The following is a 24,361-nucleotide window of genomic DNA, read 5'->3' as shown; positions in this document are numbered from 1 at the left end:
TCGTCGCATAGTATCTGCGTATTTAGAGATTTTAACAGCTAAAAACGTATAGGATTTTTTATATGGTCTCTCTCTTCTTTAAATCATGATTTCTCATACTATTTATGTATTATAGTTTGTAGCAGATTTACATTATCGATTAGTTATATATTTGTTCAAGATCCAAATTGTCGGCTCGTCAAGATTGCTATACGTGTTCACTTTCTCTTCCTCTGTTGTTAAATTTGTTGCACTAGACCGTTTCATAGAGTGTGACGTTGCAGCAGATATACAAAGGTTAGATGCTTAACATCTTTGATTAGCGAATTGTGTATCATGTTAATAATACTTGAAGACATTTTAAACATGTTAAAAAAACGGGTGTAATTGAGTTTGAAGTTCAACAATAGTCTGTTTCTTGTTGCTTAAAACTGTATATCAGTTTTATGCATATTATCGATCTTCTTCTGTGAGATGTTTCGTGTAAGTTTCTTTCCCCATAATTTACTCGGCATAATTTCTTGGAAACGGTTTATTTAAGCCGGAAATACGAGTAATGTTGACAATGAATCAGTTCCGGTTGGTATTTTATGAGCATTCGGAAATAGGGGTGGCAATGTGGATTCGGATCTTACACGATCCTCATGAAACTGATCCATATTGGATCCAATCAAAATTCGATTTGTCTGGATTCGATTGGAATTACAGTCTGGCAATCATCGTAAGGTGTGGATATGCAAATGGATTGAGCATGAATTCACTGCGCATCCACCACTTTTCGTTTTTTTGGATTATACGTTATTTGTCCATTTTTATCCATTTTCATAAGGGTGCTTTAAGTCTTTCATTATTTGGGTTATAGAACGTTATTTGTCCATTTTTATCCATTTTCATAAGGGTGCTTTAAGTCTTTCATTATTTGGGTTATAGCTAGCTACGAGTGCAACTATACTCGTGTTTATGAGTGGAAATCGAGCGGATCAAATCGAAGTTACCACTTTCCGAAAAATGAAAATCCAATTTCGTTTCAAAAAAAAAATTCGGAAAAATGAAAATCGAAAGGAAAAATACTTATTTAAAAAGGAATTTTATTTGGATGAGAACTGACAGTAATCCGAATTTTCATTTTGTTATTCACCTATAATATAAAATACATAATAAAATTGACATCATAAGTGTATTTCCGAATCTCATATGTACACTTCCCCAAAAAGTACAAATAAATAAATAGATAAAAAAAAAAATCGGCCAAATCCGAAACTTCCGTTCCAATTTTCACCCATACCCGTACGTAATTCAGCAAATACATTCGGAAGGAATGGCAACTCAATCAAAATCTACAAGGTGGAGTCTACTCCGACACACATTACCAAGAATCACCACAGCTGCAGCTCCCATTCAAGAATCTATGGTACCTGTGCACATCCCTCACAATAATCTCCCGCTCCGCCACCACACCGATATACTTAAACGCCTCATGACAATCTCTACACATCCTCAAGTTCTTCAAAATCCTCAACGGCTTACCACGTGGCACCACCCCCTCCAACAACCCGAAAGCCACCGCCAACTTCTCCCCGTGCCACCACAGAAACTCCCTCTTCTCCTTCTCCTCCACCTCGTGCAAAATCTCATCCAACTTCGCCACGTACCCCAATTTCTCAATCTCAACCATCAACTCCTTCACCTTTGCACGAATCTCTTCGTTTCTATAATGCCTTTTGTCACCCGCGAAAAAGACGTGATTTTGCCCCCGCACTTCGATCCAACTCCTCGCCACCTCCTTTTTCACTCCTCTCTCTCTCATCATCTTCCACACTTTCTTCACCTCCTCCCACATTGATGCTCCCGCGTACACGTTAGATAAGATCACGTACGCTGAGTCATCATTCGGTTCGATTTCCCATAGCTTCTCCGCCAAACTCCACGCTGAGTCAGCATTTCCTATGCTCGCGCAGTTAGAGAGTAAAACTCGATATACAGCTGCGTCAGGCTCATAGGGCATTGTGGAAGCTACTTCCTTTGCTTCCTCTAACCTTCCGGATCTTCCCATTGCACCGATCAAACACGTGTAGTGCTCGATCCACGGGTTTAATTTGTAATCCAATTTCATCTTATTCAACCACATTTCGGTTTCGATTGCCATTCCTGCGTTGTAGAATGCAGTTAAAATAGCCAAGAAGGTGTATTCGTCGGGTCTCACACCTCGTTTCTCCATCGAATTAAACAGTTCGATTACGTTTTCTTTGCTCCCTTGTAGAGCATATGCTGCCATCATTGCATTCCACAGAGCTAAATTTGATCCAATCTCAAACTCGTTAAATAATTTCCTCGCCTCTTCCACGAGGCCGCATTTTCCGTACCCATCGATCAATGCTGTCGCAACGTAAATATCTAAATCCAATCCGGTTATTACCGCGTGCGCGTGAATAGCCATGCATAGTTCGAGCATGGCTGCTCTGGAAATAGCACATAGTACGCCGGATATGCTGTGAAATGTCGAGGGGATGCTTTGTCTCTTCATTAGGATAAAATAGTGGAGCGAGTCGATAGGCCTTTTATTTTGAGCCAGGCCGTTAATTATGGCGGCGAAACACACCTCGTCTCGATAGGGCATTTCGTCGAACACTTTGCAGGCGGCGTTCCAGTTACCGGACTTTGAGTAGACGGAGATGAAAGCTGAGGCGACGAAAGGGCTGTGGTGCAAGCAGAGCTTGAAAGAGAGGGAATGGAGCTGTGGGCCGAGGGAATGATTGGGCAAGGAGGCGCAGGTTTTGAGTAGAGTGGCGAACGTCCGGGCGTTGGGGAGAGTTCGACGGGGGTGGCGGAGCATGGAGATGAAAAGGCCGACGGCGATTGGGGAGTTCGAGAATGCGGTGATTATGGAAGTCCATGTGACGGTGTTCGGCCGTGGAATGGAGTGGAAGAGTTGCAGGGCGGAGGAGTGGAGATTGGAGTTGGCGTAGACGGTGATAAGGTTGTTGAAGAAAACTCTGTTTTCGCGTGAGGAGGGGTTTATGCCTTTCTTGATGGCTTCCACGTGTACGCAGCGTGGGTCGATGCCTGATTCCGCCATTGTTATTTCTCTGTGAGCTCATTTGCCGATGTGTACTGTCGTTGTCATCGGCTTCCCTCCCCCGCCTTCGCGGCGGCGCAAAACAACTTTATTTGGGTATGGACAAATTACGAAAAATCCCGTCTTGTTTGGATAATTATAACCAACCCCCCCTGAGGTATGGTCAAATTACGAAAAACCCCTCTTGTTTGGATAATTACAACCACCCTTTTCAAATTTAGTGGAATCTTCGAGATTATATGGAATATTATCACTTTTGCACACGTTTTATCCCATTCGAACTCTACATTTTGATGCAAGATGATCATATATAAAAAGTGTTTTTTGGCTAGTATATATCAGATTGTGGTGCATCAGAAACTGTATTTTTACACAAAACGAGTACAAACTAGAGCACACTCCACAAAATCTAGATGATTATGTTGAATTTGACACCATTAGGGTGGAGGTGTAAGAAAAAATCATAGTTGAGGAGGTGGATGTAATTATACAAACAAGAGGGGGAGTTTGTAAATTGACCATACATCAGAGGTGTTTGTAATTTACCCATATTATTTTTATTTTCTGGTTTGATATATTATATATTTATATATAAAAGTTTAAAAGAAGAAATTTAATTAACTTCTAAAATTTAAATATTCACATAATATAGTATTAATTAACTTCCACGGATTTATCTTTATTTTGCAATTGCCTTTATCCTTTAATTTAATTGGTATAATTTGTAAAATGAGAAAATATTTTTTAAAATAGGCTAGAGAATTAACTTCTAATTCTTAAATCTAAAAACTAAAATTCAATTTCTATTTCTAAATGCGGAAATATTTTTAAAATAAACAAATTAGGGTAGAGAATCATGTTATTATTGAGAATATTTGTTACGAATAGGAAAACAAGAAAGAAACATGGTTCGACCTTCGAACCATAGACTTTCTACGTAAATAATGAAGGTTATGTACTTACTCTTTGATCGAATTTCGTTCACCGGTGTGATGATGCCAGCCTAGTCTTGCTTATTGTTAGTCTTTATTAGCTTCCGCCGGAATCTTGATCGGACGTCGTTCATGCAACACCGGGAGAAGTTTCTCGAAGCATAGAAACTCCAACGATCAAATCAGAAAGAGTGTTTTTAAGTGCATAATATGTGTTTTTTTTAATAAAGAAGCATTACAGAACGAGAGTTGAAGTCCTATTTATAGATAGTTCGTGCATTTAGGTTAAATAAGTTCCAACGAGCTTAAAACAACGACTTTTTGTTTAAGCTCGTGTTTTATATACTTTTTTGGCAGGACTCGGCTACTATCTCTGGGTTCCTCTTCTTAGGCCTTATGCGCAATTAGTCTTATTCGCTTAGACGAGGCCCATCATTCTTTGAGTACAGATTGTTCATAATGTATTAATCAAAGTTATTCGAGTATATATATATATATATATATATATATAATTTTATGATTTTTTTAACTTGTAATTTTTTGTTCAAGACCCTCCAAAATTTGTATGATTTAGGAAGACTTGAAAAGGGGTGGCGTTGACTGTCATAAGAGCATCTTTGCAGTGGTCCAATGTAGTACTTGTTTTACAACCTGGACACAGGTTTTTTACACTCCTATGATCTGGATCTTTGTCATTTTTTTTACCTAACTTAAAATTAATAAATTAAATAAAAAATAAAATAAAATAATTTAATACAAACATGCAGAAAAAATGAGATCTTTTTCCTAAAAAGAATAAATCTTTGAAGTAAAAAGACAAATAATCACATGGCAAAAAGATATAACAAGGCCAAAAATTTCTGCTGCTACTCTCCCATTTTCTCTTTACAACCAAAACCAATACATTATCTTTTTTTTTTCAAATTAAAATTAATTAAAGATAATTCTTTTTCTTTTTAGTAGTAATAGTAAAAAGACAAGTAATTTTCTTTCTTACCAAAATGGGAGATGCTACATTACATACACATCTCCTATATATTTCTCTCTCAATAATCTGCAGAAAAGTGAAACATTAATGCATGAGATTATTAATTAATCAGAGAAAAGAAAGAAAAAAAAAAGGCAGAGAAGAATAATTAAAGTTTACCATCTTTTTTCTTTGTTAAATTTCTTGCAAAGAGCAAGAAAATGACCAAAAACCCCACTCCTGCTGCCCCTCCTACTATTATAGCCACTGTCTTTCCTGTATTTGACCCTGAGTCTGACCCTATAATTAATTAAATCAAAACACACAAACTTACATTAATATTTAATAATAATAATCCATTAGCACTTTAGATCATCAATAAATCCTTAGATTAAGGACCACCAAATCTAAAGCTAAGACAAATAATCTTGTTTTAAGTGTCGAAATCTTGAAAATATACAAATGTAAAACATCTCCTATTTATTTAGCTTCCCCAGATTATTTAATGATATCACAAATCTAAGTTCACTGGTCTCAATAATATGGACAAATTACGGCCGCCCAATGAGGAAGGTCGAATTACAATTAAAAAAACCTATTTTGTTTGGATAATTACAATCATGCCCCCTCAACTATGCATTGTCTTACGAAAAAAACCCCTCTTTGAGCAGGTAAATTTTGACATTGCAAAGATGAACGTGTAAGAAAATACATAGTTGAACAGAGTGATTGTAATTACCCAAACATTAAGGAGTTTTTCGTAATTTGATCTTACCACAGAAGATGTGAGAGTAATTTGCCCCAATGATTTGCCCCAATAATATCATACTAATTCATATCATATGCAATTTAAACTAGCCTAATGTTACATCTGGTTTCTCCATCCATGTATTAAAACAGGTAATAAAGAATGCATATAGGCCTCGTTTGGTTGCCAAATTAGTTGATATTACATTAAATAATCTAATGAAAACTCAATTATTTAATCAGATTAACGTTCAACAAAAAAGCTCTTTCGAAGGCGGGATAAGGTAAGATAAACCACAATAACATAATATTTACGGGACGATCCAACAAGTTATTAAGGATACCAAACACCGAACAAAGTCCAATTATTTAGTCAATCATGGTTAATTTTCCCAACCAAAACGAGGCATATGCAATACTCTTACCTCTCTCCATTAACAATTTGATTCAATGTTTGGAATAAGTACCTGAAGAAGAAGTCGAAGACGACGAAGACGAAGGAGAAGTAAACGAAGCGGAACCCGATTTCTTCGGTTCGCCATTCGGATAATATCTATAGCTAATGAAGCACTTATGGAGATAGATTTGACCAGAAACAGAGCTCCCACATTCAACCTGAGATTTCTGAACCGCATTCTTCACACACTCCACACAGTCGGAGCTCCCCACATCACCTTCGCACTGCCCCAATACATACACCGATTCATAGCTCGTCGCATAAAACCCACCTCCGCCGCCGCCTGCGGCGGCGCCGCCGCTCATCCCATTTTCGAGAGAAGAGAGAGCGGTGTCCCTCCTCTCCTCGAATCCAGCGCCGCCGGCATTGGTCGCGCTGCAGCTCTTGTACAGCATCTCCATCCCGGAAATCTGGGCGAACCCGGAAACCTCGTACAGCATGTAGCAGCCGAGAAGCTGCATTCTGGCGGCGATGGGGCGGCCGCAGAGCTTGTCTATCAGCACCGGGAGGCCGCTGACGCAGGTGTAGCAGTCGACGTTCGACAGGTCGCCGCGGCACTGGAAGAGGCCGGTGATGGTGGTCTGGCCGCCGCCGGCGGTGGTCTTGAAGAACCTGGAGCTCGACGACTGGGCGATTAGGGTTCCGAAGAGGGATGAGAGTGCTTGTGAGTAGACACCTGTCGGATCTGATAATGACTGGTTCGCGCAGCCCTTGTAGACCACGGTGGTGTAGTCGGCGGCGGCGGCGGCGGAGTGGGCTGGTGGAGTGAGGTGGAGGATGGTGATTAGAAAAAAGGGGAGGAGCAAAAATGGGTGGTTTCTTGGTGAACCCATTGGTTGAATCTTGATGGGTTTAATAAACCATAGTTAAATCAAGAATCTGAAAAAACTTGAATCTTGAAAACCTATGAAACGACAATGGTGGTTGTAGGTTTTTATGTATGTATAGTGTAAGGATTCATTCAGTTCATACAGAGGAGGTTTTCACACTATAGTGTGTGTCTATATCTATTTGCAGACCATTTTTTTGCTGTACACATGAAGAGCTGTACTTAATGTTCCTTTTGATAATAGAGAAGAGTAGGGCTGGAAAATAATTACCGTCTACCGAATACCACGGTATACCTACCAAACAATACCGAAAAATTACCGAAACTTCGGTAACCACTACATTTGGTACGGCATTTGTACCGTACCACAATTATACGGTACGGTAGCGGTATTGTATTTTCAATACCATGGTAATTCCGTACCGTACCGCAAATTTGAATTTTATAATTTAATTAATATATATTTATTTTATATTAGTTAATAATTAACTAAAATTAAAATTACTACATAAAATAAATAGGTCAAAACTTTAAAAAGTTAAATTACAGTTCTTCAAAATTTATGGGACAACATTGAATCTTAGTGCAACAAAAAGGTGTACATCGCATTTGGTTTTCACTGAAATAGTACGGCTTCAAATTGTGATTGAAAAAAAAATCATGACTCTAATTATCTTATTTTGCATGGTGTGCTAAATCAATGAAGTTGAAGTTTGATAAATATTCAAGGAGCTTTGAAAAATTGAATAAGATCATATAAATAGTCAATGTTCTCGTTTAAAGTGTTGTGTTTTTATAAAGATCGTCTTCAAAGTATAACAAATTACAATTAACGGTAAAGTACCATGTACCGATATACCGTACCGAAAGTAACGGTATACCGAATAACGGTATACCGCACTTGTTGGTACGGTAATGGTAGCGAATTTTTCAATACCATATAATTCGGTAGGTACACGGTATTGATCAAAATATTCGGCAACCGTACCGAAACCACCCCTAGAGAAGAGCGTCTAAAAGAATTACTAAATTATTTTTAGATATTTTGAATTTGTAATCAAAGATTTATTGGACTTGTTTGAATTAAGTTATTCAATTAAATGAAAGGAAAAAAAATATCAAACTGATAGCTCTAGTGTTTTTTGGTTGGTGGATTTTAAATATTTCAAATCTGTCTCGTTTGAACTCATTTTTAAATATTTTAATTAAGAGCTATTTCAAATTCATTTCATTTTTAAAATTTAGGTAAATTACAGCCGTGAGGTCAAGTTACGAAAAAAACACGCATATTTGGATTATTACAACCACCTATCATAATTATGAATTTTTTAACATGTTTGTTCTTGTGGCGTCAAATTGAACATAATTTTCCAGATCCCGTAGAATGTTATCTAGTTTTGTGCAAAATGGCGGTTTCAAATGAATCACAATCTGATATTTACAAGTCACATGACCCATTTTATGATCATTGCGTGTACAAATTGAAGAATATTACACATAATGTAAAAGATTATATTTCCCTAAGTTTGACACTATAAAGATCGACGTATAAGAAGATTCATAGTTAAAGATGAACGTAAATAGAAAGAGTTTTTTTTATAATTTAACCATACATCAGAGGTGGTCGTAATATTAAATTTCGGCCGTGAATTATATATTTGTTTTTCGTTTTTAATTTTTGATTGCCTTTTGTTTTAGTTAATATTTTACTATTCTCTCAAAAGGTAAGGGGAAAATATTCTCTTGGTTGGGGAAAACTCTGAAGAAAGGAATCTAATCAGGAGTACAACTCTGACTGCATAAGGTACCAGGCAGCTGGTGGGCCAAGAAAGAGGTCAAATTAGCAACCGACGGCCCATTTTTTCAGAAGATGGATCTCTTTAGGGCCCATTTGCTAAATTTGTTTCAAACAATCCATTTCAAAAAATATCTTATGAGTTAATATACTATTTAATTTTATTTCACATTTTAATTTTTAAGGTGTCTTTATAATTTTTTATTACTTGCTCTTTAAAAAAATGATCAAGCAATCCAGCTAAAGAACAAAGGTAGACTTGGAGTGTTCAAGAGTTCAAGGTGGCAAGTGATTGAAGGAAATTAACTCTGTGAAGTATGACAGGTTCGGCCGTTAGTCGTAATTAACTGTTGAGCTGGCACTTTGCTATTGGAGAAGAGTTCATTCCAAAAGATCCCATGCGTGCTAATATATAAGTAGGTTCGACCTTGTTAGCTATGAGTCGGTTAGTTAGATCATAATGACACACATTAAAACAAGACGTGTGGGATGAGAGATCTGTAGAGAGAGAAGTAGAGAAGAAGAAAATCTGGAGAAATTGAGTTGGCGTTTGCAAGGCAAATTTGTAATCTCTTGTTTTGACCTTTATATCTTTGTGTACGTAATCGTTGGTGTTCATGGTGGATTTTGCTCTCTCTTTCAGTGGATGTGAATCATTCTGATCGAACCATGTTTTTTTATAAAGCATTCTTGTTTATTTGCTTGATTTTTGATACTTTCCATTATTGCATGTGGATTAGGGTTCTTAGTTATCCTTAAATCTATGAAATAGTTAATCGAATTGTAGCTTGATTTCCTTTTCAACTCTTGAGTTTGACAATATAAGTTACTTTTATTTTAAAGACAAAAAAAAAAAAAAAAAACACTACCCCAAGAAACACTCTTAGTTTGAATAGCCACTTTTTTTGCAAGTAGTTCTTATATAGAATGAAGGATCCAAAATTATATATGGGACTTATTCAAATCAAGATTCTTTTAGAAATAGGGTTTTAAATGTAAATAGAAAAAAGAAAATGGTCCACTCAATAATAATTTATTAACTAACTAATCAAGCTAAGGCTTCGTGTGCAATTTTTTAAATAATTAAAAAGTCATTTTTTTACAACTACCCCTAAGGTATGTTCGAATTACGAAAACCCCCTCATATTTGGGTAATTACAATTACGACCCGATTTATGAGATAATATATGTTAGACAAACTTTAATCGTGTTGCAACATTATTAATTATAACTTATTAATACTAATAGGTATTCATAATTTGCTTTGAAACCCAACACACATATCTTATTATAAAAATATTTCCTATAGTAATATTTAAATCTGCAAGGATAAAAGTGTTATGCCAACTGTTTAGATTTGTGACCCGCCGACAATAACGGATTGACTTTCAATGTATGGACAAACATCGTCGACGCTTTCAAATTAACAAACTCTTGTTTTTTTTCTTTTCTTTTATATTATTATTTATTTATTTATTTTTTATGTTAAAAAAAAAAGAAAAAGAAAAAGAAAAAGAAAATCTTAAACGGCGGCCCCAATGGTGAGTTTTCCCCCCCATTCTTGCATCATATTTTCTCCATCACGTATATATATATACATATATAATTTGTTCATTTTCTTGCATGCATGTTGGAGAAATGTGCTCTTTCATAGCTAATTGTAGCGTGTGTCTGCGTGTGCGTGTTATTTTACACGTACTCAAGGTGGGAAAGATCAATATTAATCCTGCAGAAGAATATGGTTCTTCCTCAAGAACATCTTCCCGTTGTAATTGCATGCATGCCCTTTAATTCTTTTTTTTTTCCCTTAATTTTTTTATAATTAATATCGACGAATTATTTACCATGCATGCATGCATCGTTTATTTATTACATGCATTTCCATGTCACATATTCTTGCCCTAACATCTTCAAACCCAGAAAAACCTAGGACACGTATTTCATTCATTTTTTTTCATCCCTTTTTTCAATTTTCCCCTTCAATTCTGTATTTTCAACATTAAAAAAAAAAAAAACTTTTCGTTTGAATTTTTCGTGTTCTGCAGAGTCGACGTATTGATATTATTCGTGTATATAACGCATGGACGTTTGAATATAATACCAAACATATCGTATAGATTGTTGATGCTCTTCTGTAATTAATTACAGAAATTATAAGCAACATGTTTTGTTTTGACAAAAATTGATGCATACATGCATTAATTATTAGTGCCAAAAATGGCTGATTCTTCATAAGATCTGTCTACTTCCTTTTCAGTAATAACTTCCTAATTAATCAAAATATCTTCTTATATGCTCAAAACCATAATGGAAGAATATATTATTTAAGCTTTTCCAGCTTATACATTAAGTTTTTCCATAATCTCGATTCTTTTATTCAGTTACGATGTGAAAAAAGGAATTTAAATTCGACGAAAAAGCACTTCACATGCGTAACACAATTACGGTTCAAAGTTCCTTAGGTTTGTCCTAATATGGATATTAATCATTCTTGCTTACCAGCTAATTTCCTTGTTTAGAAATTGCTTCATATTCCCATAGGCATAAATTCGCAAACTTTTTTTTTCTGTTTTCTGCAACGAATATCGATATCAGATCATCAAGAGATTTAAGGGTTTGATTCAATGTAGTCATGTAGATGCCGTAATTTACAACGAATTCTCGTCTTTATTTATTCGTAATCGATTTTTTTTTATGAATTAATTTATGGGATTATTTTTTTTTTGTTGCAGGAGGAAATTACGAGCCCGTTTGGAGCTCAAATGTTCGATTTTTACGAGTCAGAATTATTTCCGGAAACCCTACAAAATTCGGAAGTTGCTTCAAGTTCGAATTGCTGCTATGAAGAGCACTCTTCGTATCAAACACCTCTCGACACAAACAATTACCACAACAATAATAATACATTAGATAATAACGATATGAACTCCGGGGGAGGAGGCGGCGGCGCCGCCGGACCTACAACTCCGGCTGCCGCGGATGCCGCCAGCAACCTTTCAGTATTTCTGGAAGAATACCAGATAGACAACAACGACATATCAGCTTCCATAGATTTTACACTTTCTCCGTCGTCTTTTCCGGTCGTCGCTCAATACCCGGAACCCTTTTCACTGAACAACCATACCTCGTTTGCCGGAGATGCTGCAGATATCGGGCAGCTGTACACCTCCCACCAATACACGCCGCCGGAGCAGCGGCAGGTGTTGGGGCCTCCGGCGAGTTTTAAAGAGGAGCTCATGATGCGTTGTGTGCCGCCGTCGTTCATCCACCTGAGGAGTTCTTCTTCTCCGGCGGGCGGCGGGAGTCCGTTTGACCACATGATGGGACCCAGCTATCTGCCGCCGTCGGCGCCGCCGTTCGCGGCGTTCGATAATAGTTTGTTTTTGGGAAGCGATCAAGAGTTGGATTTTCAAGGAGATAATATTGGTGGACTTTTTTTACAGGATTCCATGGCCAGGGTTTTTAATTTCTCCAGCGGCGATCTTCAGGTACATATATATATATATATGAATATTGAATGTTTTAATGAATGGTTTAATTAATGGGAAATATAATAATTAATAAAGGGATTAAGCGGCGGCGGCGGCGGTGAACAGAGGCAGCAGCAGAATAATATGGTACAAGGTAGTCCGATAAGTACAAATCTGGTAACAGAGATTTCGGGTCTGGAAGATCCGAGTTTTAAGGTTGGTAAACTCTCTCCTGAAGAAAGGAAAAAGAAGATCCATAGATATTTGAAGAAACGAAACGAAAGAAATTTTAGCAAGAAAATCAAGGTCCTCTCTCTCTCTCTCTCTCTCTCCTCAATATCTCTCTCTCTCTCTCTCTCCTCAATCTCTCCCTCTCTAGTTAAGAAAACCTAAATTATAAAAAAAAAATGCAGTATGCATGCCGGAAAACGCTAGCGGACAGCCGGCCGAGGGTAAGAGGAAGGTTCGCGAAAAACGATGAACTAGCAGAGCTTGCAAGAAATGCATACACAAACCATGGAGATGACACTGATGATGACGTCACCCTCTTCTCCAGTCTCATCCCTGATCACCACAACCACAAGGTATATATATATATATATATATATATATATATATATATATATATATATATAGAATAAAATGATATCCTCAATTTAAATTAATTTTTTTTTTAAATTCTGGATTTAATTTTCATTCATTTAATTTGGTGTTGTTGTAGGTGGTGAAAGAAGCAGATGGAATGGAATCGGCAGATATGTTTGCACAGATAAATGGAGTAAATAGTTCATTCAAAAGCAATTATCCAATCCAGTCTTGGATTTAATTGACCTAATTTTATTTAACTATTTTTTTTTTATTTATACCAAATTAATATTATAATTTAAATCATCAAATTAAATAGTGGAAAAGCTCGGTTGTTAGCCTTTGTATTGGGATAGTAGTTACTATGATAGTTTGCAATTTTGTTAATAGTAAATTGTGTGTATCACTATTTTATAAATCTTAGCAATCAATTTTGTATTGATACTATTTACTATTACTTTCAAACAACAATAATATTATTTTATTTATTTCTCTAGAATTGAAATATAAATAAATAATATTATGTTTTTTTTGGTATTGATATAATAATATTATTTTATTTATTTGACTATTTTCAACTCAAAAATTTGGCTAAACTCCAAACACGGGATTCGTAGTTCTTTAAGCTAGCTTTGTAATCCAAATTGAATCGCCAATATTGGATGTCTGGCGTGAAAGATATACATGAATCAATGAACATTGGTAGAACTTCGATGTTTTTCTAGTTATCTAAAATTCAAAATGTAATTCGTTCATGCATAAATTTGTCATCCGACATCTAATTTAATTGATTCAAATTGAATTAGAAAGCTAATTGAAAGGACTACAATTTCAGTGCTTTGATTCTTGCCAAAACCAGACTAGAAAAATATCAAAATCACATTCGAATTCAAACCGGTATTCGTAAAATTGAAACGACATGTAACATTTCGATTAAAAGAATTTACAAAATTTATAAAATTCTTAAACCCAATGTCATATAATCTTCATATTCGAGGATATTAAGCCCATTAAAAAGCCCAAATCAAATTTCTAATTGAAAAGCCCAAATCCTAAAGCCCATACCGATAGCTATCATTTCAAACCCTAAACCTAATTTCGCTCACCTTTATAACAAAACCCCCTTTCTTCCGACACTTCACTGAAAACCCTAAACCAAAATGTCGAAGAGAGGTCTGGTTTCTGCTACAATTTTTGCTGCATCTTGTTTGATAAATTATATATCTCTACAAAATGGTTTGAATTTACTTGATTTTTTTTTTTTTTTGGTTTTCAGGGCGCGGAGGGAGTGCCGGAAACAAGTTCCGGATGTCACTGGGTCTGCCGGTGGCGGCGACGGTGAACTGTGCCGACAATACCGGCGCAAAGAATCTCTACATAATTTCAGTAAAAGGAATTAAGGGAAGGCTCAACAGGCTGCCGTCGGCGTGTGTCGGCGATATGGTGATGGCGACGGTGAAGAAGGGGAAACCTGAATTGAGGAAGAAGGTCATGCCAGCTGTCATCGTCAGGCAGCGCAAGCCGTGGCGGCGAAAGGACGGCGTCTTCATGTACTTCGAAGGTGAGATTCGTGTTTACATATTCCACGTTTGTTTTGCAATCTGCGATTTTCAATTTTTTTGGTTGATCTTGTTAATTATATGCGGATCTATGTTTTTCCTGTAAAGATTGAATTTTTTTACACTTTCGGATTCATATTGGGGTTAATTGTAGCTAAAACAATTTTTTTTAGCTGGAAATGGAATATGGATTAGTTTCACTTGAACAAGTTTATTACAAGTTTTGTATTGATCTGTAATAAAATGTGATGATTCCTTACCAGCCATAGTCATGTATCCATCTAGATTTAATGGTGAAGATACAGTTACATGTCTGGAAAATTAAATAAAAAGTATCCTTCGTTACAGGTGTTATTATATACTCCATGCTTACACCTGCTCCATTAGGACTCTACATTTTTCATCTTGTCAATAGTTATTTATTTATACCACTTTCTTATAATCTATATATGGAAAATAATTTGCGTCCTTGTACGAGTCGAAATGCGCATGATGTTGGCTATTGAAATAAATATAAGCTAAATCTTTCGGTTTTTTATTTTTGCAGATAATGCTGGTGTTATTGTTAACCCCAAGGGGGAGATGAAAGGTAAATTTAATTTATCCGTGATAATTGAAGTTTGCTCTATATCAAGTGATGCTTAATTTATTCGTTTGTAACGAGTGTTTTAATATTATGTGCTTGCGGTTTTGGCTTTCAGGTTCTGCTATTACAGGACCAATCGGAAAAGAGTGCGCCGATCTATGGCCAAGGATTGCTAGTGCAGCTAATGCCATTGTTTGAGTGTGTTTAACTTTATTTTAGTTTTTAAGATTAGATTGTAATCAAACTTAAAGAGGATCAAGTGGTCTTTTGTGAAGCATTTGTTTTTTCATGGATTCTTGTTTCTCAATGTGTGTTTTTTTTCGTTCTCTCTTAAGAAATGTCCACACTTATCATATATTGCGATTTAGTTCTTATTTTGGAGAAATTATTGCTTTTGATATACTTGAATGTATGTACTAATAGTTGGAGATTATTTTTTTTCAAAGGACAAACTCTACATAGCTTTACTTCATCTTCCTTTGATCTCTCATTTGCATGTTAGCACAATACTCGAACAAACTGCCATCAAAACACCGTCTAATCGCCTCTTTCGATAGAAATCCATCCGGATCCCTTGCTAGAATGTATAGTAATGCCCACTCGAATTTATTCGCAACCCTACAATCTCCGACGAATTCCAATTAAATATAACATTAAATTGAACAAAAAACACCAATTATAGAAAAGTGGCTATAGAGCTCAGACACAAAACCATACCATCCGAAGAAGTCGTAAGCTTCTCTGTTTCCTTCAGTCATGTTCCATAGTTCTCGGAGTGTAAGCTTGTCGGGAAATGCTCGACCGTACTTGCTAAACATGTTCTCAAAATTTACTGGCATGTACCTGGAAAAAGTGAAAATCTAAATATATACAATTGAGGATATACTGATACATATACATATTACACATATAATTTGCATATATGATATATGTATATATATATATATATATATATACCGTCCTTCGGTATCGTAGGTTCCAGAATCACTTCCATGCTTGGCCCTGTGTATGTTGCAAAGGTATATTGGGAAGAATGGAGAAGGAAACCATCCCTAATTTTACACCGAAAAATAACATGCCTATCAGGTGTTTGATATTATGCTCAAGAAAGAATCAACCTAAATAATATATATACTTACTGGTAGTGTAGGATAACTCAATCCTACATTAATCAAAATAGCCATTATGAGCGATGCAATCACATTGAACCCGATCTGCCGAAACCCTGTGAAAAATCCAAGAACGACAATTTCCATCAATAAAATCGAGAGAAATTTGATTCGATTTGTTGCTTGCCTGTATAAGTCTCCCATGGATAAATGATGCCATTATTATCTTGATCGAAGAAAGCACAATGCTGTTGAAGAACACTCATGTTGTGATGCATATGCCCCGGTGTTCCGTTCGGGTGTTCTGTATCGGGAGCAACCATTCCTCTTGCCATATCTGAATTTCAAAAATGATGTTCGAAAAAGATAATTGACAGATTGCAATTTCTGTTGGGATTATTTTCTGCCCTAATTCCCAATTATTACATCCATAATCAAATCCCTAATTAGAACTAGGGTTCATAACAATACGAACGAGAATGAGCACTCACAGGGTTTAGGAATTGAAGATTCCAAGTCTGTGCGGACCGGCGGTCAATAGTCACCGGCGCGAGCTCCGCCTCCGGCGACAATGCCGGAGTAATTTCGGCGGCAACAATCGCCATCACCTCTCCTCTGATCTGTATCACCTGCAAATAGTAAAAAAAAAAAAAGCTCCGTTTGCTGGAGGTCAATTTAACGAACCGGTTTGACTGCACGAACACGCAAATGCAATGAAATTAACGTTGTAAAGAAGGTACAGACATGCAAATCGTGACAGTTTCACGCTGTGGATCCAATCTCTTGTGTTTCTTCTTCTTCACGCCAAGTTTGAAAAGGTGCAGAAAAAACGGCTGATTTCTTCTGCTTTTTTCGAATGGTTGCCATTTTAACTTGTTTATATATTTTTATTAATTTTATACATTATAAAATACTAATTTTTACAGATATTTTAATTAAATAAATTTTAAAGAAAAAAATATATTTTTTTTACGTGTCCGGGGCGGGGCGGGGACGAAACTCGGAACGGGTACAGGTGAGAAAGTTTACTAGCGGGGCGGATGCAGGTTTTCAGCCCCCATGGCTATCCCTAATTAAAATATTTCGTACGCTTGTGTTTGACAACAGTTATCCATGTAGGGAGGTCTGGGTGCAACGACTCGCAATCGAATATTGTGAATACTTATGGAGTATTAAATGTACTATAAGATTAGTGTTTGCGCGTTTTCTGCCTTCACTTGATGGTGATTTTGATGGTAAATTAAATTTGCTAGACTTTGCATTTATTTGTATACACGTGAATGGATCACAATTTTGTAAAGCCCAATAAATAATTTGCCATGTTATAATATTTTATTACATATTAGATTGGGTAACATAGTATTTATTGAGTTTGAGCCCATCAATTTTTGTAAATTGATTGATTATATTCGTTAAATTGGAATCCGGCCCAGACTAGTATCCTTCAATTCGCAGACAAATCTCCCTATTCTCTCTCTCTCTCTCTCTCTCTCCGTTAACCCTTTTTTTCGGAGATTTGATTTTGGTTAATATGGCAACTGAGGAGGCGGCTGCAGCAGCATCAGAAATTCCGGCGGAGGAGGCGCCCGCGGCGGAGAAGGTGCCGCACAAGCTACAGAGGAAGTGGACCTTTTGGTACGACAATCTGTCGAAATCGAAACAGGGCGCCGCGTGGGGCAGTTCTATGCGCAAGGCCTACACCTTCGACACCGTCGAAGAATTCTGGTGGTGCGTACCGATTTCACCATTCGATTTTGATGATTTTTGTTTTTGGTGCCGGGCAACCGGTTTTCCTTTGTCAAAATTATATGTTGGTCCGTTAATAAATTGTTTAGTGTTGGTGTGCAATTTTACCTGATGCTGTGTTTGAATGCAATACAGTTGAATCTCGATAAATTAATACCCAACCCCGGTTTAATAATAGTTTAGTTTTTCTCTGTATTAAATTAATAATTTAATATTTCGCTAAAATTAATAGAATTTTGCTGCGCCAGACTCTATTAATTTATAGAGGTTTACCTGTACTCGTGCAATTTCGTTTATCTATTGATTATTGGATTTTTATCAAACACCTTGTTTTAGGTATTTGTACTGTATTAGACAATAAAATTGCTAGGGTTCTGACAGTATCAAGACTTATTAAAATCCCATATCGCAAGTTAGCTAAAGGATTAGACCGTCTGGCGATGTCGAAATTCAGTTAGAGTTGCAATTTTTAGTTCATAAGTTAAAAGAATGAAGTTTTAAATCAAATATCTTGTGAACTGCGATTTGTGTCAGAAATTGGCATTTAAAGATGCATAGTCGTTTGTTACGTTTCTGGCCCTGTCTCGCTTCCAGTTTGTCCTAATTTAAGACTAGAGAACTATATAATCTTTTCGAGACTGGTGATTTGTAGAAACGGGAGTGAAATTTCTTCAATGAAATATTTTTGTTTATGTCAAAGCTGCTAGATAAATACTTCATTATACTATCTCGAGTGACAGTGAATGCAAAATATATTCTCATGGCTGTAAGTTCTAGTTAAAAGGTTCTTAAAAATTTTAAAAATTCGGTTGCATGGGATGTGTTTTACTCCTGCGGAAGCCCAACACGTTCAGTTTCGTAAGCCCGTTAGGGTCCTCTAGCATCATTTTTTAAAATTTGATTTCAAAGATGGAGTAGTGTTGCTAAGAGCATCAACACAATCATATGAATGTAAGCGACGATATTTTTTACATATATTCATTTGTCAAGACAAGGTAGCCTGTTGGAGCACCTTTACCAACTCTTCTAACGAGGGTTGGAAATTTGAATTGTAAGACGTGTGGTAAATTTGTTATTCTTTATGAAGTGAAATGGTGACTTTTCTTTTTAATTGTAAGACGTGTGGTAAAGTTGTTAGTTCTTATGAAGAAGTGAGATGGTGACTTTTCTTTTGCAGTTTATACGACCAGATATTTAGACCGAGCAAATTCCCAACAAATGCTGATTTTCACTTGTTCAGAGCGGGAGTTGAGCCCAAATGGGAAGACCCCGAGTGCGCTAATGGCGGCAAGTGGGCCGTTAATTGCAGCAAAAATGTCAACATGGATAACATGTGGCTTGAAACTGTAAGAAAAACCTTACTGAACTTCAAAATACGAGATTCAAACGCAAAACATTTCTATCTTTTCTTTTTTTGTTTGAATTTAGATTTTCTTTTTGACCGGCTGCATATTTGTTTTCTTTGTTAGTTAATGGCTCTAATTGGAGAGCAGTTTGACGAGGCCGATGAGATATGCGGAGTGGTTGCCAGCTTGCGCCAAAGGCAAGATAAAATCTCATTGTGGACCAAAACTGCAGCCAATGAAGCAGTTCAGGTATTTATTTTCCCACAAATTCCCAGTTTTGATTTACAACGTGCCTGATTTTAATCATCGTGTTTTTAGTATTGTCTTAACATTAGTCGAAAAAAAACTTGGTGATTATTTTATTTTTATTTTTTAATTCGATTCTTGCGATGCAGATGGGCGTTGGGAGGAAGTGGAAAGAGATCATTGACGTCACCGATAAGATTTATTACAGCTTCCATGTACGTTCTCTTCATATTTCTAATTAATATCTCACACACAAACGTGTATTTTTCTCACAATCTTTTTTCTCTTATGTTATTACAGGATGATTCCAAAAGCCAAAAGGGAGGAAGCAAAGGTCGATACGGTGTGTGAACAAAGATCCCGATGTATATCGACGAGCATGTTTCTGGTCTATTTTCCAAACCTTGGTGTCAATTTCATTTACATTTTGTCTCAGTATTTTACCTCTATGGTGGTTGTTTTCATCATACATTGAGTTAGTTTATGTAATCTCAGCACTTTTCAAGATTGTCTCGAGCACCGTTTTCTTGTCGAATTCTTTGAAAAAAAAAAAATTAATCATGTTTCAGTGTTAAAACTTTTCGTATCAATCTCGTGTGTCGATTGGCATTCTCATTCTCAACTGAAGAAAAACATGAATAAAAACATATAAAGTCGAAACAATATTCATCGTATCTTAGATTACGTGTGTAATGAGTAGTACAATCTAAGACGCGAGCTAAGGCATGTCGTTGAGAATGATGTCTATATATACTAGTACACACAAGATTTTTTGTTCAGGCAAGGAAACCGAGCTTCTCTCCGTTTTTCTTGGCTAGTCGAATCAGCCCTTGCCTTTGCTTGGAGTCTGCTCCTATCGATTTGCAGAACTCGTTTATCACCTGGATAATTTGATCGAATCATTAGATTCACGACTCTCGAATAATCAACGATAAAATTGTAAAAATATACATGTACACATACAACAATATCTATAGACACATACAACAATATCACTGATTTAAAGTTAACAAATTTATACTGAGACGAATTACAAAGATGAAGGACTAAATTGGAAGTGATTATTAAGATGAGGGACCATTAGTGAAATTTGGCCTAAATATAGTTACCTGTGAGTGAAGAGCAATGGCTTTGCCCCTAAGCTGGTTAAACGTTTTCTTCCCGACAATGTTTCTTACGACAACAACTACTGGAGCGAAAATACCTTTCCCTTCATTAACATTCTTCATCATCGGCCGCGGTCGGACTGCCCGCCGCGCCATCCTCACTTGCGGCGGCGCCGCCGCCTTGGCCTGCAGCAAGGTGTGGTCTTCGCCGGCGATGGTGGTGGCCCAGCTCCCAAGAAACGGTGAAGCGGAAACTGAAGTAGCAGCCATTGAAGAAAGAACGATGATGTTTGCGCTACTCAAACCAGTGCCGGAGAAATAATCAATTAATTTTTATTTTGGTGGAAGATTATTTGAGAGATTTTTGGCTCAGAAAATTCAAGTTGAGCTAGGCATTTTGAGAGCCACAAGAAATCAGTGGGTGGGATTTTTGATTTATCTTTTCATTTCTTTTTTTTTTCAAACAAATAAATTAAATAAAATAATTAATAATAAATAATAAATAAATATAAAAATTGAGTAGAATGAAGACGTTTCTATATGGTTCCAAGTCATTTGGAGATCTTTATCTTCTATTTTACTGGCTGTGTTTGTTTGTCAATGGTCCCTCTCTCACATAGCTGACACGTATTTATATTAGGGTAAATTACGGTTGTTTCTGAGATAAAAATCAAATTACGAAGTAATCTTTTCTTTTTGGATAATTATAATCATCTCCTCAACTATGAATCTTCTTAGACGTCCATTGTTACAGTATCAAATTTAGTGGAATCTTCTAGATTGTATGGAATATTCTCCAGTTTGTACCCGTTTTGCTCAATCGCAGCTCCACATTTTGAAACAAGATGTGTTTGTTGGCTTGTAAATATCAGACATGTGGTGCATCAGAAATTGCATTTTTGCATAAAATGATAACAAACTAGAGAACAATCCACGGAATCTAAAAAATTCTGTTGAATTTAACACCATAAGAATGGACTTGTAAGAAGATTCATAGTTGAGGGAGGTGGTTGTAATTACCCAAACATGAGGGGTTTTCTTCGTAAACTTCTGAGACAGTAATCTGCAGTTTCCGAATAAATTTTAGCATTTGTACTAGTATTTAAAAAGATATATTTCACTGAATTTATGTATCTTGATTCTAAGCAGTTATTCCAGTTTTATGTATCTTGTCACTCGAGAAAATTTCGGCAATTTCAACCATCGTCTTCTAAAACGACCGACGAAGCTATGTATCTTGATTCGAAACCGAATCCGCTTAATTTTATTCATCAACTTCCGTCTCTTTCTAACGATCTTCGATTTCGAGGCGTTTATCCATTTCTTGACTCGTTTGCATCCTGCACCACAGTTCTTAGCTTCAGCAATTTTATTTTGTAGCAACGCTTTTTATCGATGATGCAATAAGAATGATAAAAATAATACCTTTGGCTTTCTTTTCAGGACGTCGATCTTCTTGATCGACATCTACATCATCATGCAACGGCTGTAACACGAGAAATAAATTAATCAACGTCGCCATTAATTAGTATAGTTAGTTCATTATCGAATATGTCGGATTTGATGTTACCCGAATCAGCTTCTCTAAACGAAGTCTCATCCTTCTTTGTATAAAACCTCTCGTGCTCTGATCAAGACTTCGTTTATCTTTCAAGATTTTCGATTAAAAAAATAATAATAATAATAATAGTAATCCTGTATCGTATATACAGCTTACGAAGATTCTCTTACCTTCACGTAATACTTCACAAACGTATAGAAATTCAGTAGGTTCCATACAGTTTTGTCTAGGTTCTTTCCTTCCACGTGACGCGACGTAATATCTATAACACACATTTCTTGAATATAATTAGGAAACGTATAAACATGCGTATAAAATGTGGAATTTAATTTTTTATTAATACCGAAAGTGACGAATCCGCAATTTGTGCACAGGTCTTCGATGGACTCTCCTCGTAATTCCGGAGGTGGAATAGGTGACCAAATGCAACGAGGAGCCTTACGACATTTTTCCGAATTTCCTACATCTGCAAGTTCCTGTAAATATATTATTTTTAATTCCGAGTTAGAGGTAAACGAAAAATCGTAACATGTAATGAAAGTTACCTTCATATAGATGGATGGATTAATTAATTAATACCTGAAAGAAGGATGTAGCAATAACTACGTCCTCGTTTTCCTTAAATCGCATCGGAAATACTGCGGTGATTTTCGCTTGCTGTCGTTGTTTTAATCCAATTTAGTTGTTTGAATTTAAATAATTCATTTGAACTCGGTTTTTTTTTACCTGTTTGATGAGAAAGAACGGTTCACTTGGACGATAAACGAGTTTGATTGGTTTATACATCCCGTTTGAATCAACCTTTGTTAGAATTTCTTTAAGGTGGGAGCTAAGTATTACTGCTCGAACCGAGGATATTTCTGTTATAATCTTTGTGGAAGCTACAAAATTACGCGAAAAAACAGAATTAAATATTTTATTTCTTCTAATAAAGACGGGATTTTTTTATCGAGTCGGGAACCACCAACCTTTACTGTGTGGAATTCTCGAGAAGTCGAGCTTCAAAGTGAGCTGGTAGCCTTCTTGCGAGGGCTCTATAGTTTCGATAATCCGAGGGAATACTCCATTAACCGTTTCTAGAATATGCTCCGGAAGATGTGACGAGAATGTGAGCCCTCGAGATAGAAGAGGTGTTGATAATGATAAATAGGCGCAATGTGGATCCGAAGCTGAACACTGCTTGAGAATTTTTTATTTTTTTTCCGTATTTCGTTAAGTGAGTTTTCCAGGAAATCGTAACATAATATAAAAGAAATAAAATAAAATTATAGCAAGCATAACTAAAATTTTCATCGACAGATAGCTTAATTGTTTACCTGAACATGGTAGTGTACGGAACCAAATTCGTGCACGTGGTAATCTATTTCCACGGGCCTCTCGGCTCTGTCATTAAAAAAGAAAATCGTGTCTTAAATTATGTGAAGGTTGTTAAATGGTGAAGATCTTTTCTATCTAGGTAACGTAGAATGTGAACGTAAATATTTTTTTTACGATTGATGTAGTAGTTTACCATTCGTATGTTGTGTAATGTAGTAGTTTATTAGCAATGCAGTTTTTGCCAACTTATGTGCTCCAAAATCGAAATCTTTGAAAATGGTTATTTTTTTCAGATAGATACCGAAACCGAAAACCGAAAAATCAGACTAGTAGTGAAATCAAGCTCATCCATTACCTGTGTATTTTCAAAAGAATTTCCCTCAATGCTGGTGAAGCCCTTTCAAAGCATGCCATCATCTCTCTCTCTCTCTCTCTCTCTCTCTCTCTCTCTGTGTGTGTGTGTGTGTGTGTGTGTGTGTGTGTTTATGGGGAATAAGAATGAAACCATTGTTGAGTAAAATGCAAGGGGTGTGTGTGTGGTGCAATCATGGTTGACAACTTTTGAAGCAAAATTACATACCTAAAAACAGAGCCACTCTCTTTCACCTCTAACCAGGGTAAATGTCTTCAATTGCAAGCATTTCTTGGTGTATAAAATAAAAAAAAATAAAATTAAAATATATATATTCTTTAAAAAGAAAAAAAAATAATTTTTGGGGCCATATAGCAATTAATACATGCACCTGAAGGTAAAGTATTAGTGAGGAATTGATTTATGGCTTTGTTATGTGACAAATTTCCCAACCTAAAAAACACAAGATTCTTGATTTTAATCCCATCAATTAAAACAATATATATATACAAATATAATATTCTTCTTGGAAATTAGGAAAAATAAAATGAAATAAAAAATGAATGTTATTTATTACTACACCACAAAATCTCAGC

General features: G+C 36.1%; 8 protein-coding genes across 9 annotated transcripts; 3 read left to right on the top strand and 5 right to left on the bottom strand.

Moving 5' to 3' along the window:
• Positions 1 to 1,050: 1,050 nt before the first annotated feature.
• Positions 1,051 to 3,147, bottom strand: LOC105963264 (putative pentatricopeptide repeat-containing protein At5g52630). The gene has a single exon (XM_012987658.2). The coding sequence runs from the start codon at positions 3,053 to 3,055 to the stop codon at positions 1,346 to 1,348; it is 1,710 nt and encodes a 569-aa protein (XP_012843112.2). The 5' UTR covers positions 3,056 to 3,147; the 3' UTR covers positions 1,051 to 1,345.
• Positions 3,148 to 4,844: 1,697 nt separating this feature from the next.
• Positions 4,845 to 7,239, bottom strand: LOC105963071 (plasmodesmata-located protein 2). Of its 2 annotated transcripts, none has more exons than XM_088813831.1 (3): positions 6,169 to 7,239; positions 5,135 to 5,248; positions 4,845 to 5,041 (listed from the first exon to the last, which is right to left on the bottom strand). In XM_088813831.1, exons 1-3 carry the CDS (start codon positions 6,989 to 6,991, stop codon positions 5,034 to 5,036), a joined length of 945 nt encoding a protein of 314 aa, XP_088669957.1. In that variant the 5' UTR covers positions 6,992 to 7,239; the 3' UTR covers positions 4,845 to 5,033. The 2 variants fall into 2 exon arrangements, with proteins under 2 accessions (XP_088669957.1, XP_012842892.2); XM_012987438.2 differs by having other exon boundaries at positions 5,135 to 5,254; positions 6,169 to 7,195.
• Positions 7,240 to 10,237: 2,998 nt separating this feature from the next.
• On the top strand, positions 10,238 to 13,336 carry LOC105963263 (uncharacterized). The gene is made up of 5 exons (XM_088814155.1): positions 10,238 to 10,323; positions 11,515 to 12,270; positions 12,349 to 12,558; positions 12,666 to 12,836; positions 12,974 to 13,336. The coding sequence occupies exons 1-5, from the start codon at positions 10,321 to 10,323 to the stop codon at positions 13,076 to 13,078; spliced, it is 1,245 nt and encodes a 414-aa protein (XP_088670281.1). The 5' UTR covers positions 10,238 to 10,320; the 3' UTR covers positions 13,079 to 13,336.
• Positions 13,337 to 13,891: 555 nt separating this feature from the next.
• On the top strand, positions 13,892 to 15,367 carry LOC105963069 (Ribosomal protein L14p/L23e family protein). Its single transcript, XM_012987435.2, has 4 exons — positions 13,892 to 14,010; positions 14,114 to 14,398; positions 14,944 to 14,985; positions 15,098 to 15,367. The coding sequence occupies exons 1-4, from the start codon at positions 13,998 to 14,000 to the stop codon at positions 15,178 to 15,180; spliced, it is 423 nt and encodes a 140-aa protein (XP_012842889.1). The 5' UTR covers positions 13,892 to 13,997; the 3' UTR covers positions 15,181 to 15,367.
• Positions 15,282 to 16,718, bottom strand: LOC105963070 (peroxygenase). Its single transcript, XM_012987436.2, is given in 7 exon segments — positions 15,282 to 15,600; positions 15,700 to 15,825; positions 15,940 to 16,034; positions 16,122 to 16,207; positions 16,279 to 16,428; positions 16,583 to 16,624; positions 16,627 to 16,718. Coding segments are annotated over 7 exon segments (723 nt in total). The 5' UTR covers positions 16,697 to 16,718; the 3' UTR covers positions 15,282 to 15,446.
• Positions 16,719 to 17,501: 783 nt separating this feature from the next.
• Positions 17,502 to 20,019, top strand: LOC105963066 (eukaryotic translation initiation factor). The gene is made up of 5 exons (XM_012987431.2): positions 17,502 to 17,819; positions 19,015 to 19,183; positions 19,307 to 19,432; positions 19,579 to 19,644; positions 19,730 to 20,019. The coding sequence occupies exons 1-5, from the start codon at positions 17,623 to 17,625 to the stop codon at positions 19,778 to 19,780; spliced, it is 609 nt and encodes a 202-aa protein (XP_012842885.1). The 5' UTR covers positions 17,502 to 17,622; the 3' UTR covers positions 19,781 to 20,019.
• A 59-nt stretch (positions 20,020 to 20,078) lies between these two features.
• Positions 20,079 to 21,009, bottom strand: LOC105963067 (protein PROTON GRADIENT REGULATION 5, chloroplastic). Its single transcript, XM_012987432.2, has 2 exons — positions 20,539 to 21,009; positions 20,079 to 20,310 (listed from the first exon to the last, which is right to left on the bottom strand). Exons 1-2 carry the CDS (start codon positions 20,803 to 20,805, stop codon positions 20,206 to 20,208), a joined length of 372 nt encoding a protein of 123 aa, XP_012842886.2. The 5' UTR covers positions 20,806 to 21,009; the 3' UTR covers positions 20,079 to 20,205.
• Positions 21,010 to 21,609: 600 nt separating this feature from the next.
• ARPC2B (actin-related protein C2B) lies at positions 21,610 to 23,890 on the bottom strand. Its single transcript, XM_012987430.2, has 10 exons — positions 23,769 to 23,890; positions 23,413 to 23,479; positions 23,065 to 23,272; positions 22,823 to 22,977; positions 22,676 to 22,753; positions 22,440 to 22,572; positions 22,267 to 22,358; positions 22,106 to 22,162; positions 21,961 to 22,021; positions 21,610 to 21,875 (listed from the first exon to the last, which is right to left on the bottom strand). Exons 1-10 carry the CDS (start codon positions 23,828 to 23,830, stop codon positions 21,685 to 21,687), a joined length of 1,104 nt encoding a protein of 367 aa, XP_012842884.1. The 5' UTR covers positions 23,831 to 23,890; the 3' UTR covers positions 21,610 to 21,684.
• Positions 23,891 to 24,361: the final 471 nt, after the last annotated feature.

The sequence above is a fragment of the Erythranthe guttata genome, chromosome 14 (genome assembly GCF_056151865.1).
Source record: "Erythranthe guttata isolate IM_541 chromosome 14, IM_541, whole genome shotgun sequence".
Lineage (NCBI taxonomy): Eukaryota > Viridiplantae > Streptophyta > Magnoliopsida > Lamiales > Phrymaceae > Erythranthe > Erythranthe guttata.
This window is presented reverse-complemented; position numbering and strand designations above follow the sequence as displayed.